At 44.4% G+C, this 18,284-nt stretch overlaps 1 protein-coding gene across 1 annotated transcript in view; it reads right to left on the reverse strand.

The window, feature by feature from the left end:
* Positions 1–13,753, reverse strand: part of LOC101343789 (acidic mammalian chitinase-like) — a 19,415-nt gene extending 5,662 nt beyond the window's left edge. The window contains 11 exon segments of the mRNA XM_012556656.1: positions 3,882–3,969; positions 5,148–5,264; positions 6,087–6,164; positions 6,167–6,274; positions 7,347–7,471; positions 8,133–8,260; positions 9,308–9,470; positions 10,162–10,217; positions 11,483–11,684; positions 11,786–11,809; positions 13,729–13,753. Of these exon segments, the coding sequence (XP_012412110.1) occupies positions 3,882–3,969; positions 5,148–5,264; positions 6,087–6,164; positions 6,167–6,274; positions 7,347–7,471; positions 8,133–8,260; positions 9,308–9,470; positions 10,162–10,217; positions 11,483–11,684; positions 11,786–11,809; positions 13,729–13,753 (1,114 nt within the window).
* Between the last annotated feature and the right edge of the window lie 4,531 nt (positions 13,754–18,284).

Below are 18,284 nucleotides of genomic sequence, written 5' to 3' on the forward strand. Positions count from 1 at the left end.
CAAAGAGAAATTTATTCTCTCACAGTCTAGTAGGCTACAAGTCCAAATTCAGGGCATCAGCTCCAGGGGAAGGCTTCTCTCTCTGTTGGCTCTGGAGAAAGGTCCTTGTCATCAATCTTCCCCTGGTCGAGGAGCTGCTCAGGCACAGGGACCTCAGGTCCAAAGGATGCACTCTGTTCCTGGTGCTGCTTTCTTGGTGCTATGAGGTCCCCGACTCTCTGCTTGCTTCCCTTTCCTTTTAGCTCTTGTAAGACAAAGGTGGTGCAGGCCACACCCCAGGGAAACTCCCTTTACATTGGATCAGGGATGTGACCTTAGTAAGGGAGTTACAATCCCACCCTAATCCTCTTTAACATAAAATTACAATCACAACATAGAGGACAACCATACAATACTGGGAATCATGGCCCAACCAAACTGATACACACATTTTTTGGGGGACATAATTTAATGCATGACACTCATCAATAGTTGAATTCATATTATCACCACAAAAGTAATTTTCAATGTTTTGCTTTCTAACTGAATTTACAATAGCATTTACAATAATATCAGATGTTTCACTTTTGGCGGAATAAACCACCGAAAGCTTTAATTTGATTTCATGAACTGGGTGAGAAAAATCTAACCATTATTAGAATTAACTTATCTGATATTCTGTTTGAAGCATCTGATGACACAGGTATACATTTGATATTATTTAAAAGCTTGTGAAGTTGGCTATTGCTTCAGTTTTGTACCTGTATACAAACACACACATACACAAAACTTGGAATAGGAAAAGAGAGACATTAATTTGGAACATCAGTCATTTGATCTATCTAGATGAAATTTATGCTTCACTGAGTGGTATGAAAAACACCTTTGGCAGCTGCCTCTGTTAAATCATCATCTTTAGGCAAAATACATTTAAAATAATCACTCCTTTTAAAGTAGATGTGATGTTTATTTGTTTGTTTTCCAGGTTTCCTGTAGTATCAAACAGTGCCCATGGGAGGTGGTAAATATCTTATGAAAGTTATGCATTCATTATCAGCTTTCTTGAAAAAATGGGAAGTCAGTGCTTAATTTTTCATTGTACTTTTATTTTCTTGAGCTTGTCGCTGACAAGATTATATTTAAAAATAAGAAGTGTTACCAAACAATAAAATAAGTGGTCACAGATTTAAACTGCACAATAAATGACAGCACTCTTGTACTAAGTATATTTAGACTACTCTCTGTAAGCTCAGTGGTAGGCCTGTTTGGTTTCCATTTCCCCATACAAATTTCACATACTCCTAACCTATAATTTCCCGCATGTCCTACTGATCCCACTGACTTGTGGACTGACGGATTTGTGTATTTCAAAGGCTGTGGTTCAGCCCATGGCACAACTGGCTGGTCCACCAAGGGACTGGCATGGGCAGCATCATCAATACCTCCCCTGTAGTACTAGAGACCAAATGAGATAGCTGTCCGTAGCTGCTTCTATCAAAGCACACTTCCGCTTGTAAGTGAGCACCCTGTAAGTAGTCATTGAGAGGGAACAGTAGTTTAAGTTTTTTCAGAAAAGGGTCAGAAAAAGACAGAGAGGTTATCATTGGTTGTCTTAGTTTCCCAGGGCTACTGTGTCAGAAATACCACAAGTGGGTGGCCTTAAGGAACAGAAATTTATTTTCTCACAGTTTAGGAGGCTAGAAGTCCAAATTTAGGGCACTGGGTCTAGAGGAAAGCTCTCCATCATCTCTGGGGCAAGATCCTTGTCTCAGTTTCTATAGCCTGAGCATTCCTTGGCTTCTTGGCAATCCTCACAAGTGCTTCTGTCTTCCTCATTCTGTGCTTGCTTATCCCTGTGTCTACGCTGCTCTTTATATCACTCAGAAGTGATTAGGTTTAGGACACACTCTACACTGATATAGCCTCATTAACATAACAGAAAACCTTACTCCCAAATGGGAGTACATTCATAGGTACAGAATAAAGATTCCAATACATGTTTTTGAAGGGCACAATTCAATCTGTAACCCTGGTGAACGTTCAGATTTAACCATGCGTTAAAGTAAGAATTCTGTATGCAGACCATGGCAGAAACTGAAAGTATAAAGTGCAGGTGTATCAACCCCATTCTAGATAACTTTAATACACCTAATAATAAAAACATTTGATAACAAAATTTAAAAACAAGAACAATTACTAAATGACAGAGATGCTGGAAATAACAGTTAAAAACCAGGACTATCCCAGGCAAACCGAGATGTTGTAGAGACATCCTGTTCATACTCCTACTGAGACTCCAGAGGTTCTACTCCCTGATTGTGCCAATTTTGTAGAAAAGGTGCAATTCAGACTCCCCGCCCCCCTCAATAAGTGGGCATAGCTTTCTTGCTCTGAGAGCTACAGTCTTCCTCAGCTTCTTCAGCACTGTGACTGTTTTGAGGAAGAGTAGGCTACGTTCTCCTGGAGATGGTAGGTGTAAGATATATAACAATCTGCATGATATATAACATAGTAATTGCTGCATAATTGTTAGTTATTTTTTTAAATATACTAGTAACACTGTTCCCCACAGGCATGTTAGGTGAGTAGAAGATCTGCAGGAGGAATTCCTTGAAGCCAGGCTGGGAGGAGCTCTGGACTGTCTTTTCCTCTTTCTTAACCATATCTAGTATGTTATTTCATGGCTGGTAGGCAGCAATCACTCCTTACTGGGAATGGAGATGCCAAAGGCAGATTTGATGGCATTCATGAGAGGGTATCTTAGTCATCTAGTGCTGCTGTAACAGAAATACCACAAGTGGATAGTTTTTAACAAAGAGAAATTTATTCTCTCACAGTCTAGTAGGCTACAAGTCCAAATTCAGGGCATCACCTCCAAGGGAAGGCTTTCTGTCTCTGTCAGCTCTGGAGGAAGGTCCTTGTCATCACTCTTCCCCTGGTCTGGGAGCTTCTTAGCACAGGGACCCCAGGTCCAAAAAAAGTGCTCTTCTCCTGGCACTACTTTCTTGCTGGTATGATGTCCCCAGGTCTCTCTGCTTGCTTCTCTCTTTTATATCTCAAAAGAGATTGGTTTAAGACACAATCTAATCTTGTAGATTGAGTCCTGCCTCATCAACATAACTGCCACTAATCCCGTCTCATTAACATCATAGAGAGGATTTACAACACATAGGAAAATCACATCAGATGACAAAATGGTGCACAATCACACAGTACTGGGAATCATGGCTATAATGGTTAACATTGTGTGTCAACTTGGCTGGGCCATAATTCTCAGTGTTTATATGTGATCACTCCCATGATTGAATCTGCTGTGAGTAGCCAATCAGTTGAAAGGGAGTTTCCTTGGAGGTGTGGCCTGCATCCAAATATAAGCAGACATTCTGGTTTTTTGCTTGCTTTTTCCTCCTGTGGCTGCCTCCTGTTCATCTGACCTCTGGTTTTTGAGAGTTGAGCTATCAGCTTATCTGTCAATCTTGAGATTCGTTGATCTTCACAGCCTGTGAGCAGAACCCTGCTCTCTGACCTGCCGATCTTGGGTTCACCAGCCCCTGCAGCTACATGAATCAGGAGAAGCCTAGCAGTCTTGCCTGCCAATCTTGAGATTTGTTGATATTCACAGCCTGTGAGCAAGAGCCCTGCTTTCTGACCTGCTGATCTTGGGTTTGCCAGACCCTGTGGCTACATGAATCAGGAGAAACCTCTATACTAATCCATGGACTGGACATTCCAGCTTCTACAATCACATTAGCTGTTTCTTTTATATAAATGTCTCTCTGTATATATTTATATGTTTTACTTATTTTGCTTCTCTAGAGAACCCAGGCTAAGACAATGGCCTAGCCAAATTGATACCCATATTTTTAGGGGACACAATTCAATCCATGACAGAAAGTATTTGCCTTTTCCACAGAAAGTGCCCATGAAGTCATCCAGGTTGATGGCCCAGACCATGGCCCCTCTAAAGCTGTTCTTCAGCAGCCCCTCAGCCTGGGGGAGAAAGTTGGAGGGACTGTGGGATGTCCTTGCACAGGCGCATGAGTGACTGCAGCAGGATGATGAGGACGATGACCACTCATGGGGAGGAGGGAATGGGAGTGGTTTTCTTGCAGCAACTTTGAGGGATCAATGGACATATTTTTATACAAGAAAAGATTTTAGTACTAGAAGTCAGGGAGAAAGAGGGCCTTGGGCTCCAAGCAGCCCTTTTTCTTTGCCCTCTTATCACAAACAACCTTCTGAGAAGGCTTGTCTGAGCTGGGGCTTGGGTTGGTTGTGGTGTCATAAGAGAAACAGAGCCCTTCACACAGCAAAATGTCTGGGCAAAGAGAGATGGTTCCAGATGGGGAGGCATGGAGGGAAAGGGCCCTGAGGTTTGTAAGCGGTAGTCATAACCTCCCCAGACCTGAATATATAAAAGCCAAGGGACAGAAGCCTCACAGCTCAGGGGATCTCTGCCTCCTGACTTTCCTTGACCCCATACGAATTTGCTGTAGGCAAACAAGGAAACACTGTGATCTATGCAGGACTTTGACATGAGGAAGAATGCCTGCCTCAGGAAGCACAAATAGGAGAGTTGGAACAAGACCAGAGCAGAGCAGAGCAGGTGAGGGAGTCAAAGATGAGTCTCAGGGAATGGGAGGAGGAAAAGGTGCAGGAGTGAAGGGAAGGAAGGAAGGAAGCCAACTGCTACCTAATGGGGCAGGAGGGGCTGCTCCGGCTTCCAGGCTCTGCAGCTGGGTCACTGGTTCCTGGGGCTTGTATCACCTCACATTGCCTCTCTTAGGTGTCTTTCAGGAATGAGCAGACCTGGGGCAGGTACAAGAGGAGCAGTCATGACTCAGATGGGCCCCTCTTTCTTCTGGTCACCTCTCCCTCTTCCCTGCCTTTCCTTCCTGGGATACACCACGGTCACCACCCCCTTTGCTGGGATCACATGATTTCAGTTTCAGCCAAGCTCCTTGGCCCTGATTTTCAGTCTAGTGAGCCAGTGCAGCATTCGCTGGACAGAGAGATGAGCCATGAATTCCAGTCCTGTGTCTGTCAATAGCCTTCTGTGTAACTAGGGTCAAAACAGTCTCTTTGTGCCTTGCAGCTCAAGGGTACCATGAGGGCAGGTCCCTAACCATCCTCCTGGCCATGCAAATGAAGGGTATGGAGGGCCTTACCTTGAGGGTGAAGCACTTGGGATTGTCATACCTAATCCACTGGTTCCCCTTGTAGGCATAGGGGACCTCCTGAGGGGCGTTCCACACTTTGGTGGCTCCTTTCAGGGATGAGCAGACCTGGGGCAAGTACAAGAGGAGCAGTCACAACTCAGGTGGGCCCCTCTCTGCTCTGGTCACTTCCCTTTCCTTCCTGGGATATACCACCACCACCACTCCTTTTGCTGGGAATAAGAACACATCATTCCAGTTTCACCCAGCTCCTCGCCCCAATTTTCAGTCTAATGAGCAAGTGCAGTGTGCACTGGACAGAGAGATGAGCTATGAATGCCAGTCCTGTGTCTGCCACTAGCCTTCTGTGTGACAATGGACAAAGCAATCTCTTTGTGCCTTGTGCCCAGTTTCCCTTTGAAACGTTCTTATTTGAAAGAGTTTTTATCTCAGAAGAGCTAACAAGGGGATAGCAGAACATAATGGTTAAGATCTGAGATTCTGGGGCTGGCCAACTTAGGTTTCAATTCAGCTCTGCCTCTTACTAGTTCTGTGAACTAGAGCAAATTACTCAGTTAAATAATTAACCAAGTGTCTCTGTGTCCTCTTCTGTAAAGTGAGGATAAGAGCAGTACCTTATAATTTGTTGTAAGAGCAAATGGGATGATATATAAAAATCACTTTAGAACAGAGCCTGGCTCTCCATTTTCACTCAGTAAATATGAACTACCATTAGTATTAAAGATGCACATAGACTTTGAAAGGTTAAACTTTAAGATGTTTTATCCCTACCACATACACTAGCACAGTAACACACTCAAAGCAGCCAATCAAAGGGGTACCCTCTATTAGAAATCAGTGTATAGATTCTTTCTCCATGTAAGTATCTTCAATCCTCTGGAGCAGAGAGAATGGATCTCCCTGGTTCCCTGGGCCTTCTGAGGCCATTACCTCAAAGTAGGTTAGAGTTCCAGCCTCCTGAGTATACGCCCCAGCTGTTCCAGGGTCAGAGGTGGGATCATCCAGGCCTTATGGTGGGCAGGGTTTGTGAGAGTGAGAGTGCGGACACAAGCACCAAAGCCCACCATCAGCTTCTCAGCAGGGACACCTTGGTTCTTCCAGTAATTTATTGCGTATTCCTGGAAGCAAGTTAAGGAAGTGATACCATTATGAAGCAGCTGAGCAGGTGCCCAGAGGCCTGTAGAATAGCCTAGATTTTTTGCACAGTTCCCTGACAACTGTAGATACATCATCCTGTCAAGCTCCTTCCACAATCCAACCTGACAGAAAGGAAAGGAGTGCTACTTCCTTCTAGAATGGATGTCAGAAGTCTCCTCAGTCAATAGGCCCATTGTTTAGGTAGCAGAGCCCAGTGTCAAATGGGAATGAATTGTTCTCTCTTATCCTCCCTTCCTTCATACCGGACTTAGCATTTGGGGCATGACTGGAATTCAGCCATGTATCATTTGTCTCCCCATCTCACTGAATACCACAGCTCGGAGTCATTTGAGCATGGGATGTCCATCTGGAACACTTTTCTATTCCAATTTTTCTTTTTCTTTTTTTTTATTGTTGTAATTAAATGAAGTTTACATTTCAAGTTAGTCTCCCATACAAAATTTTTGCACATACATTGTTATGAGACCCTAATTGCTCACCCCATTCTGCGACAGCATACTTCTCCTTTCCGCCCCGATTCCACATGACCTCTATTCCAATTTTTAAATCTCTGTTTCAATTCTTTACTGAAATCATATCCATTCCACTAAACCACCTACTAATCATTAGGCAAACTCATTGTTACAGCTGTCTAAGCCATACTAGTTACAAAGATAAACCTCATGGGATAGGAAGAGGATGGAGAGGACAGGAGAAAGAGGGGAGTAAGATGGATCATAAAATGCACCTCTAGCACAAATGGAAATCATATTTTTAAAAAAATTCTCCAATATGTAGGATTATCCCAAACCACTATTCTGCTTCCTTTGGTGTGAAATATGAACTGATGCAATTAATCATAGGAACATAAGCTGGGTTAGGAGAGAAGAGAAAAACCAGGCCTCTTAGTCCTCTCTCTGATCGACACTTGTCTTCTTCATCCGGTCCATCTATCTTTCTTGGCCTCCCTTTTAGTCCTGGGTCAGGGGCTCCATGACACGCTTTGAAGATATCTGCTAGGACTGGCTGTCTTTTACCTATTTCCTCACTCACGGCATTAAAGTATTTGTAGACTCCCTGGTCATTGGGTCCTGCAAACAGGGGGCTGTCCTCTCCTGTGAAATCTTCCCAGGAACCCCTTAGGTCATAGGTCATCAGGTTGATGAGGTTCATGTACCCTGTTTGGTTGGAGAGGGAGAAAGGAGGAGAGAAATGACCCGAAGGTATCAGGCTCTCTATCCTACTCCCCACTAAAGCTTCTAACCCATTGCCGCTGAGTTACTTTTGACCCATAGCGACCCTATAGGACAGAGTAGAACTACCCCATAGGGTTTCCAAGGAGCAGCTGGTAGCTTCGAACTGCCAACTTTTTTGTTAGCAGCCATATCACTTAATCACTGCGCCACTAAAGCTTCTAAGCCCTACAAAAGGTGTTTGTGATTATGCCAAAAGGGAAAATGCATTATTATTATTTATTCCATTATCCCTCACCCTTATCCCAACAGTAACTGGTACATGAAAGGCACTCAATCTATAATCAATACCTGCAATCAGACCTTCAAGACTTGTAAAAGTTCAAGACTCCCCTAATCTTCTCCAAACAGCCTTTCACCATAGAGAACCTTGGAAACAGAATTAGAAACAAGATCAGGGTTCATGCTGGCTTCTCATGCCTTTCACTCAGGCATTGGGGTCGTCTTACTCCTTTAGGATAAAGCCCTCTCCATTCTGAGTACCTAAGCATTGGCCACTGGTATCTGAGCATCGGCCACTCTATGGGAAGGGTCTCAGGGTTGCTGAGCCCTGAACCTAGGATCCCTGGCTTGGGGTTTACTTACTTAGACATCTCGGGGATTTGGTAGGCAGTCTCAGTGGTACCTTTGCCAGCCGACACAACAGCAGAAATCAGCAACCTGGGCTTGTTGCTCTGGAAAGCTTCTTGCTCAAAAGCTTCATACATTTCTTGTGAAACAAAGGACACTGGATTCAGGTTGGAGAGTCCCAGCAAGCAGGTGACAGGGTCATGGTTCTTATGAAGAAAGCTGCAAAGTGCTCAGTTTATAGTTCTTTGTTCCTACCAGCTGTTGTTGGTCCCTGGGGACAATAGAGAACTGTCTCTCAAGAACTTGGAAATGAGGAAAATTTGGTTACTCTCCAAGAGCTAAACTTTCAAATGAACAAATAATAGTCAGAGCAGAAAAAATTACATTAAGAGATAAAAATTGCTCCCAGCCCTTCAAAATGTACATGATTGAATTTAATAATCAGAAAAATCAGTCATAAAGAAGAGGATATAAAAGAGTATCAAAGTAAATATTGGTGCTTAACCAGGCTCTGCTCAGAGGAGAGGGTACCCAGACTCAATAAGTTTATGTCTGGTCCTGGTGACAGGAGTATCCCTTCCCTGAAGGCATATGCATCCACCTACCTATCTGAGTCTAGAGGAGTCCCTGCATGGGGCAAATGGTTAACACACTCAGCTGCTAACCAAAAGGTTGGACGTTCAAGTCTACCCAAAGTCACCTTGGAAGAAAAGCCTAGTGATCAACTGCCAAAAAACCAGCTATTGAAAATTCTATGGAGCACAGAGTCAACTCAACAGCAACTGGTTTTTATCAGAGCCTTGTGGCACTGACCATCACAGTGACTAACTCAACATATCTAGATGGTGCTCACCAAGGAAATATTTGAGGAATATCTTACTTCTCACATAGATCTGTGACTAGGGATAGAGAGGGCATGAGTATTTCAGTCCCTTTGTCAGGTATATCTCTCACCATAAATCTATTAACTGTCATTGCATTATTGTGCACCAGCCTCTCTAACTTGCCCAATGTAAGTTTTCCCTGAAAGAATGATCTGTTCTTGTACTAAAGAAATCAGGCTCTGAGCCTTTCGAGGATGAGAGCCACGCTCTGGGCTGAGGTGTATTCAGCCTTTCTCAGAACCCCTCACCTGCCGACTGAGGGCCAGATCCTTTGTTCTTTGGACAAAGAGGAGAGGGAGTCACCTTCAACAGTACAGTGAAGAGTTGTTGTGTGTCTGCTGGGCTGCTATGATTGCCAGGATACTGCCAATCAATGTCCAGCCCATCGAAGTTGTACTTCTTCAGAAACTGTATGGCCGACTGGATGAAGGTCTGGTGGTTCTCAGCAATGGTCACCATGTTAGAGAATCTGGAATTAACAAGTCATTATGATCTTAGTGGCAGTGATGGGTTTTGACATGGACTCTCCCAAGAGCAAGATTCTCCCACAGGGCACTTTTGGAGAACAAAATAGTGTACCAGTCCCCTCAAAACCCTGTCTTGTCATTAAACCTTCTGACTATTTGCCTGGACACACATTCAGTTATTCGGTCATTCATTTGACATTTAGTGAGTGCTATAGTGACAGTGGAGAATAAAATAGAGTTTCTGCCCTGGAGGAGCTCATACAGAGGAAGGTAAATAGGCAATCAAAATATAGTGTGGTAAGAGCTACGATGGTGGCACAATGGTTAAGCACTCAGCTGCTAACTGAAAGGTCAGCGGTTCGAACCCTCCCCCACCAGGCACTCCAAGGGAGAAAGTTGTGGCAGTCTGCTTCCGTAAAGATTACAGCCTTAGAAATCCTATGGGACAGTTCTACTCTGTCCTGTAAGGTCACTATGAGTTGGAATCAACTCGACGGCACACAACAAAAACAACAAGACTTATGACGGAGGTAAGTCAGACTTCAGGGAGAGCTGATCAGAGAAAGATTCTGAAATGTCTAAACTGAGGTCTGAAACCCAGGGTCCATCCACTTCAGAGAAACTCAGAGCCCTTGGAATTTGGAAGAAACTGAGTAATCTGGGACTGATTCAGTCACTAAAACCAGGTCTTATCCCTGGGTTCCAAAATTCCAGCCACCAACAGACAGCAGGGCTTTCTGTTCCGTGTTGCTGGGGTTAGAAAGATATCAATGTAAATGGAATTCCACTGGCTAGGAGATGTCAGTCCCTCTGCCCTCATATCCCACACCTGAGCCAGGGATGGGCCAAAGTCTGTGACCTTGTCTTGGGAGCAGAACACTCCATGGGAGTGAAATGCCCTCTTGCCATGAATACATCTAGGGCACATTATAAATACTCATTGAACGGGTTCCCAACTCTGCCAGTGGGCTGATTGATCCTGGTGTGGCAGTGAGCTTCAGGGGAAGAAGAGGCAGTGTACCCAGGGGAGGATGGGGGAACCTAAAATCCATTCCTTAGCATAGACATAGGTGAGCTGGAGCTGGAGCAAAGAAAGCAGAAAATCTGAGCCCCTCAAAGGAAAGAGCAAGGAGTAGGGACAATGGAAGTATCCACCATTTTCTGAGTGCCTACTAAATGTCAGGCATTTTGCATGCATTGTCCCTGTAACAATCCTACAAGGCATGAACTATTAATCTCATATTACGTTTAAGTGAGATTCAGAGAGGTTAAGTAACTTCCCCAAGATGACCTAGCCAGTAAGATAGCAGAGCCAGGATTCAAATCTCCTTCATGCTATGGTGTCTCCCGGCAGGTGCCCATGTCCTGTCAACTTGACCATAAAAGCTACCCATTGGATTCCCAGATGAACCAAAGTTTCAGTTAACCTATCTGATAAACTGATCAGATATTCCTGTGTTCTTCCACTTACTACTTCTGTGGGCTAGAGAAGGCTTTTAACCTCTCTGTAACTGTTTCTTCAACTAATAAGTGGTTTTAATATGCCTAATTCATAGTATTTATTGTGAGGGTTAAATAAAATAATGAATGAAAAGCACCTAGCGTAATGCCAGGCACATAGTAGCCACCTAATCAATATGCTAAGATTTTTAGTAGCACAAGAATCATTTCAGGTTTTTCTTCATTTAGTAGCTAGCTTGAGGGTTGGTGAAGGGCGTGTACTTCAGCCTGGCAAACCTCAGGGGGCACTATTCACAATGAATCCCTTGTGGATGGCACCTCCTTGACACAGAGAATACAACGCTGAGGACCTGGTGAGAAAATAATCCAGAAAAATGACAGCAACCTGCCTGTCCTGTGGGTGATGATACTGGCAGTTCTGCCAACAGGACGCAAGAGTGATTGCAGACAACACTCAAAGGCTAAGCTTCCTGGTGTCAGTGTCTCTCAGGGAACTTCTGAAATGTCCAAGTGAGAGCCTCCAACCAAGCACAGAGCCCAAGCCCAGAAGTCACTAGTTCTTGAGGCTATTGATGCCAACAGAGAGGGCCTCATCATTCCACTCAATGGTTTTGATCTGGTTGTTGGCCATGCCAGCAAAGGCATAGATAATTTGTATGGAGAGACAAAGATCCACATTCTCAGGCATGTAGTGCACAATCCCCGGGTGATACTGGCTCCAGCTGGTGAAGTAACAGACAATTTTGGTTGCTGTGCCTGGAAGTCAGAGAAGCCAGAGATGGGCCCTGCCCTGCCTGAATGATTTCCCCAACTCCCAAGTTACCCTGGTACCCCCCGCCCTCACATGGGGCACTTACCCAGCTGCAGCAGGAGGGCCAACCCTAAAGAAGAAAAGAGACCTTGGTCAGAGGGTGCCAGGATCATCCTTTCCCTGGGTGGGAAGAAGCAGGCCTGGGACATCAGTGGCCAGTAGATGGAGAAGGGGAGCTGGGACCTGATGGCCACTGTGTTCTAGAAATCACTTTCCAACATAGGCCCCTACATGACACTTTTGAAGAAAGTGGCTAGTGCAGGAATTTAGTGAACTACATGGCAGGTCTGATGATGGGCAGCTCAGGAACCAGGAGAATTTGTTGTTTTTCTTCCAACAAACCCATATTAAGTACTGGGTTCTGGAGGCAAAAAGAAAAACTAGGCAGAATCCCCATCCTCAAGGAGATCAATGCCTAGTGGAGAAGTCAAATCTATAAGCAAACAGGTGCAATGTAATATGATAAGTGATAAAATTGTGATATGCACAGAGTATTATGGAAAACAGAGATCATGGAAGACTTCCCAAGACAGGTAATGTTTGGACTGGGTTTCCTGTTCTCTTTTTAGGTTCTTCTGGTATTTGTGCTTCCTTATCTCTATGAGAGCACCTGTCACATTGAAAAATAATTGTTTATAGGTCTGCCCACTAGACAGTGAGCTTCTTGCAGGCAGGGACTATACTTGTACTTCTGAGTTCCCACTACCCAAGACAGTGCCTGGCATATAGTCAACTCTCCATCAGTATTTGTCAAATGAATGGGCTCTAAAGATAAAGCAAATTGCTGGTAAATGACAGAGGAGGCACTGGAGGTGGAGAAGGGAGGTTTTCGGCAGACGGCCCTTTTCCCATATCGGTCTCTTCATACTGAGGTCTAGAACTCACCTTTTCCAGAACTAATGTCATTCTACTTTTCAGTTTAGATGATGCTTCTAAATTTTATTCCCTTCCTAGCCACCCAACCACAATAAGCATGTGCTGTTGTGCCCAGCCCAGTGATTGCTCTCATTGGTCTCCTATCCACAGCTTGGTCATCATTTCTGGGAAAAAGTCAGCACATGGGGAACAACAATTAACTCTTTAAGGTCTTTTTTCCTTCCCAGCCCCAATCCCTTAGACCTGCCTCCAGACGACCACATTCAAAAAAACCTCAGCCTTACTATTTTTTTCTACTAATTTCTTCTGTTAGTTGATTGATCCTTGATAAAGTCCATGCATTGTGCTTTTGCTTTGTGGCTAACACTGAGGAGGAATCACAGAATGTTAAAATGGGGAGGGCAAGCCCAAGTCTTCCATCATTTTACATGTGGGGAAATGGCCTCATCCTGGTCTGTCAGAGTTATCTACTTTCCCTCCATTATGGAGCCCTCAGATGCTCAGTGGGCCTTCCTTTCTTCCCCACTGTTACGGATTGAACTGTGCCCCCAAAAAGATATGTTGAAGTCCTAACATCTGGTACCTGTGAATGTGACCTTGTTTGGGAATAAGGTCTTTGAAGATGTAGTCAGTTAAGTAAACATGAGATAATACTGGAGTAGGGTGGCTCTTAATCCATTTGAGTGGTATCCTTATAAAAGAGGAGAAAACAGAGAGAGACAGATAGAGGAAGTAAAGCCATGTGAAGATGCATCTACAAGCCAGGAAATGCCTGGGGCTACCAGAAGCTGGGAGAGACAAGAAACAATCTTCCTCTACAGACTTCAGAGAGAGCATGGCCCTGCTGACACCTTGACTTGGACTTCTAGTCTCCAAAGCTGTGAGAGAATAAATTTCTGTTCTTATAAGTCACCCAATTAGTGGTGTTTTATTATGGCAGCCATAGGAAACTAGTATACCCACTATGTTATGAACCCAAGGAGGCTGGTGAGAGGAAGGAGACAATGCAGGAGGCTTTGGAGCACAGGGAGTGGAGGAGGAGACATTGAATAAAAGGAGGAGAAAAAGCAGCTGCCCTGAAAGCTCAAATAGGGTCTACTGGGAAAGACTGACCAGCAAGAATCAACAGCTTGCTCATTTTGGTAGTACGTCCTAAATCCTAGTTCCAGGTCTGTCTGGGCTCTCACAGGCTTTTTAAAGGAAGCACCACCAGGCCCTCCCACTCTGCACCTGGCCCCTTGCAGCAGGCAAGGTGAGGACTTAAAAATAAAGGGGCAGGGGGTAACCCTTGGCTCCCCCTCACCCTCTGAATCTTATTTGTGTTTTCCATCTTGAGTAATCAACCTAAGGACACAATGGAGACTCCATGAGAACAGCCTCAAAGGTCAACTGGCTGTTGACTAAAGGTACATTTAGCAAAATGGCGTATCTGGCACACGAATGAGGCTGGCCTGGGATCCAAAGTTACTGCACTGTCAGAACAGTCTCCACATGTCAAAAGAGACTAGCTGGATCTTGGGGAGGAGTATGGACAAAGGAAGTCAGACAGCCATCACACTGAACTTTATCCCTGGGGGGACAATAGTGGGGAGCCCCTGCCCAGCCCTCTCTTCCTTGATTCGATTATAGCAATAGATCTTGGGTAGTAGCTGGAAGTTTGTAAGGTTATGTCAAGTTTGGAGTAAGAAAGCATTATTTTCCAAGCTGCTTCTGTTTAATTAAAAAGAGCCCTGGTGGCACAGTGGTTAAGTGCTAGACTGCTAACAGAAAGGTGGGCAGTGTGAACAAGGGCTTCTAACTGATTTGGAAATGGTTCAGTAATTGCCAGTGTAAATGAGAGCAGCATACATGTTGCATAGCAACCAAATCTGCTGCCCATGGGATTTTAACCAAAGTAGGAAACAAACAGGAGTGCCTGGCTCAAAGATGGCAGCCAACTGCGCAGCTTTGAATGTACGTTGCTCTCCACAGTCCTGCCAATAATCCAATCTTCGGCGTGGACTCTGAAAGTTTCAGGAGCCTGATGCAGGAGATTGGATTATTGGCAGGACTGGGGAGAGCCACACACATGCAAAGTAGCGTGATCAGAAACCATCTTTGAGCGGGGCACTTCTGTTTGTTGCCTACTTGCATCAAAATCCCACAGGCAACAACAGATTTGCTTGCTATGCAACTCATACATGGCCCTTGTTCGTGTCAGCAACCACTGAACCGTTCTGAACAGTTCAAAGCCCTGGTTCGAACCCACCAGCCGCTCCTTGGAAGAAAGATGTGGCAGTCTGCTTCCATGAAGATTTACAGCTTTGGAAACCCTATAGGGAAGTTCTACTCTGTCCTACAAGGTCACTGTGAGTTAGTTGACTTGACAGCAAAAGGTTTGGTTTGACTTTTCTGTTTAATTGATGATTACCCAGTTCATATAAAAACAAAACACCAAACAGATGTAGAAAGCTTGAGTTCTTTGCATAAAAATATGGTAAATAACTTGCCCAAAGTCACCCAGCCAGTAAGTTAATTTCAAAGCCAGAATGTGAACCCAGAGAGTCTGATTCCAGACTGTGCTCTTAATGACTTCACTCTTCCTCTTCTTGAGAACGTGGATCACCAGAGACCATAAAGGACTGACCCAGAGTTAGGGATCAGAGAGGTGTCCCAAACAAAGTAATGTCTGCCTTGGAACTGGGCTGGCATATAGCGGGACTTTGGAGGCTAACTTCTTCCCAATCTCCATCAGTGCTTGCCACCTCCACTCTTTTTTATGTACAGCTGATATTTTCTTAGTCAGAGTCCATAAGTACAACTGATATTTTCTTGGTCAGAATCCATTGACAAAAAAACGGGTTCTGACGGAGAAAAAAGCAGTTATACGTAAAAGCGGGGAGGGCGGGTGGCAAGCACTGATGGAGACTGGGAGGAAGTTAGCCTCCAAAGTCCCCTAAATGCCATCCCAGTTCAACTGATATTTTCTCAGTCAGAAGTAAGGAGCTATTCAAAAGCAGTTTTAAAACAAATTCCCTAGTATTCCAACCCTCACTTTCTTCTAGATCAGGTCACCTCCTCTAAGCCCCTCCTCCACAGAAATTTTGGTGCTGCCATATTCTGAGATTTGATCTAGTGCTACCACTTGTTAGACGTGTGACCTTACATTTCCTAAGCCCCAGTTAGCTCATCTGCATGGAGCTTACATTACCTAGTTCACAAATCATGAGGATTAAATATATGCATGAAAGTATTGGTTCGGTCATTAGGATAAAAATAATTTTTCTAGAAGGAAAGGATTGGAAGGGAAGGGGGAGGATGTAAAAAACGCAGTTCATCCTAAAATTAGGGCATTTGAACCCAGAAACAGCCCTAGACCTGAGCAAGAGGGATCCCTGCCTTGGGCGCCATGCTTTAGATCAAGGATTGGTGAACTTTTCTATAAAGGGCCAGATAGTAAATAATTTAGGCTTTGAGAGCCATATGATCTGCAACTTCTCAACTCTGTAGTGGGAAAGCACCCATATACGTGTTATGTAAACAAATTGGGTGTGGCTGGGTTCCAATAAAGTTTTATTTACAAAAACTAGCAGTGGGCTGGATTTGGCCCCAGGGCATAGTTTGTCTGACCTTTGCTTTAGAGGGTTCGGCTGTGATCCTCCTCCAGCTGCACCCTCCCCATGAGGTGAGGAGACTGCAGGGCTGGGGCACATCCACCTGGAGCTCACATCCCTCCCCTTCTAAACCATGATCCAGATACCCAGGACTCCCTGCCCAGACAGCCTGTGCCCACTTTCAGGGCCTGCACAGGCCTTTTCCCTGGTTTCATCCTGAGGGTAGAGCACACCACTGGCAGACACAGACCCAGCCCTGAGGCTCTTTGTGGGGTGTGTACACGAAGCGTGGATGCAAAGACTGAGATGTTCACAGTGTGTGTGTGAGGTGCTCTCTCTGCGAGACAGAGCTGAAGGAGGGGAGGTGTCCCACTTATCTAGTGCTCTTATAACAAATACCACAAGTGGATGGCTTTAACAAACAAAAGTTTATTTTCTCACAGTCTAGTAGGCTACAAGTCCAAATTCAGGGCATCAGCTCCAGGGGAAAGCCTTCTTTCTCAGTCAGCTCTGGAGAAAGGTCCTTGTCATCCATCTTCCCCTGGTCTAGGAGCTTCTCAGTGCAGGGACCCCGGGTCCAAAGGACGTGGTATTCTCCTGGCTCTTGTTTCTTGGTGGTATGAGGTCCCCTTGTCTCTCTGCTTGCTTGTCTCTTTTATATCTCAAAAGATATTGACTTAAGACATAACCTAATCTTGTAGATTGAGTCCTGCCTCATTAACATAACTCCTTTAATCCTGCCTCATTAACATCATAGAGGTAGGATTTACAACATACAGGAAAATCACATCAGATGAGAAAATGGTGGACAATCACACAATACTGGGAATCATGGCCTAGTCAAGTTGACAGATATTTTTGGGGGACACAATTAAATCCATAACAGAAGGGAATTCTGGTGCAGAATTCTGAAGAGCCTGAGAATTCTAAATTCAAATCTGATCTTATAGGTTGTTATGAAGGCATATTTGTCAGTGTCAAAATATAAATAATATTTTAACAGTTTATTAGTTCCTTTAAATATTTTGACATATGACATGTGAGCCTCCACTTGTACTCTAGCCCTGGGCTCCAAACAGCAGGGGCAGGACTGCCTTATACCACAGGGTAAAGGATTACACAAATGAGGTCACACTTACTGGAGCAAAAATATTTTCTTATTGTGCCTCAGGACAAGTCAGCAGCTGCGGGAACCCAAAGCCAGGCCCAGTTAGAGGTCTGGGAGGAAGTCAGGGGAAAGCTTGGAGAAGAGAGATCTTGAGGTCAGTCTGGCAAGGTGAATCCCACACAAGAATTCCTGGAGAAAGAGTATGCAACAAGGTCACCTTGTCTGCTCAGCTATAGATGAAGCCTAGACACAAAAGGAAGAATACTTCAAAGGCCAAGTCAGTAATCTGAGACCTGAACCAAGTTACTGAACTAGAGATTCTCAGAGTTAGAAAGGAGCTGCCTAATCATCTAGCTGAGGAGTTTTCTTACTGTACTGGGCCCTTTTCCAGGACAGTCCCCTGTGCTGGAATAATGGATCTCACAATGGCTAGCTGGTTAGCAACAGCTCTTCCCTCCACAAGAGGGAATATATTCTGCACAAGAAGATATACAATGCACCTAGGGAACATGGAGCCCAGGCTCAGAGCAGCAGCAAAGTCACCTACCTTCAGGGTAACAGGTAGGCTTGAGCAAGAGCATATCAATAATGACCAGTGGGACCTCGAGAATTTAAGACTAAGTAAGAACAACTGTGGATGGGGGGAGGGAGCATTAGTAATAACTGAGACTGGCTTCCTCATTAGTGCAGCTGATTGAGGGAATAGAGGCAGATTCATATTAATTTAGAAAATTAAAACAGGCTGTTTTTTAACCAGGAATTGTGGTGGAGTCAATGTTTATCCCCACTATACATGTAAAGAAAGTCCTTAGCTCAAGTATGTGCTCAATAAGTGGTAGCTCAATTTATTTTTGTTTATTCAAAAAGTGTTTGGGATATCCCCATTATCATGAGACTAGAAGAAATGGATGGTGCCTGACTACTGTTACTGAATGTTTTGATCAAGGACCAAATAGAGGAATCCTGAT

The sequence above is a fragment of the Trichechus manatus genome, unplaced genomic scaffold (assembly GCF_000243295.1).
Source record: "Trichechus manatus latirostris isolate Lorelei unplaced genomic scaffold, TriManLat1.0 scaffold00073, whole genome shotgun sequence".
Classification (NCBI taxonomy): Eukaryota; Metazoa; Chordata; class Mammalia; order Sirenia; family Trichechidae; genus Trichechus; species Trichechus manatus.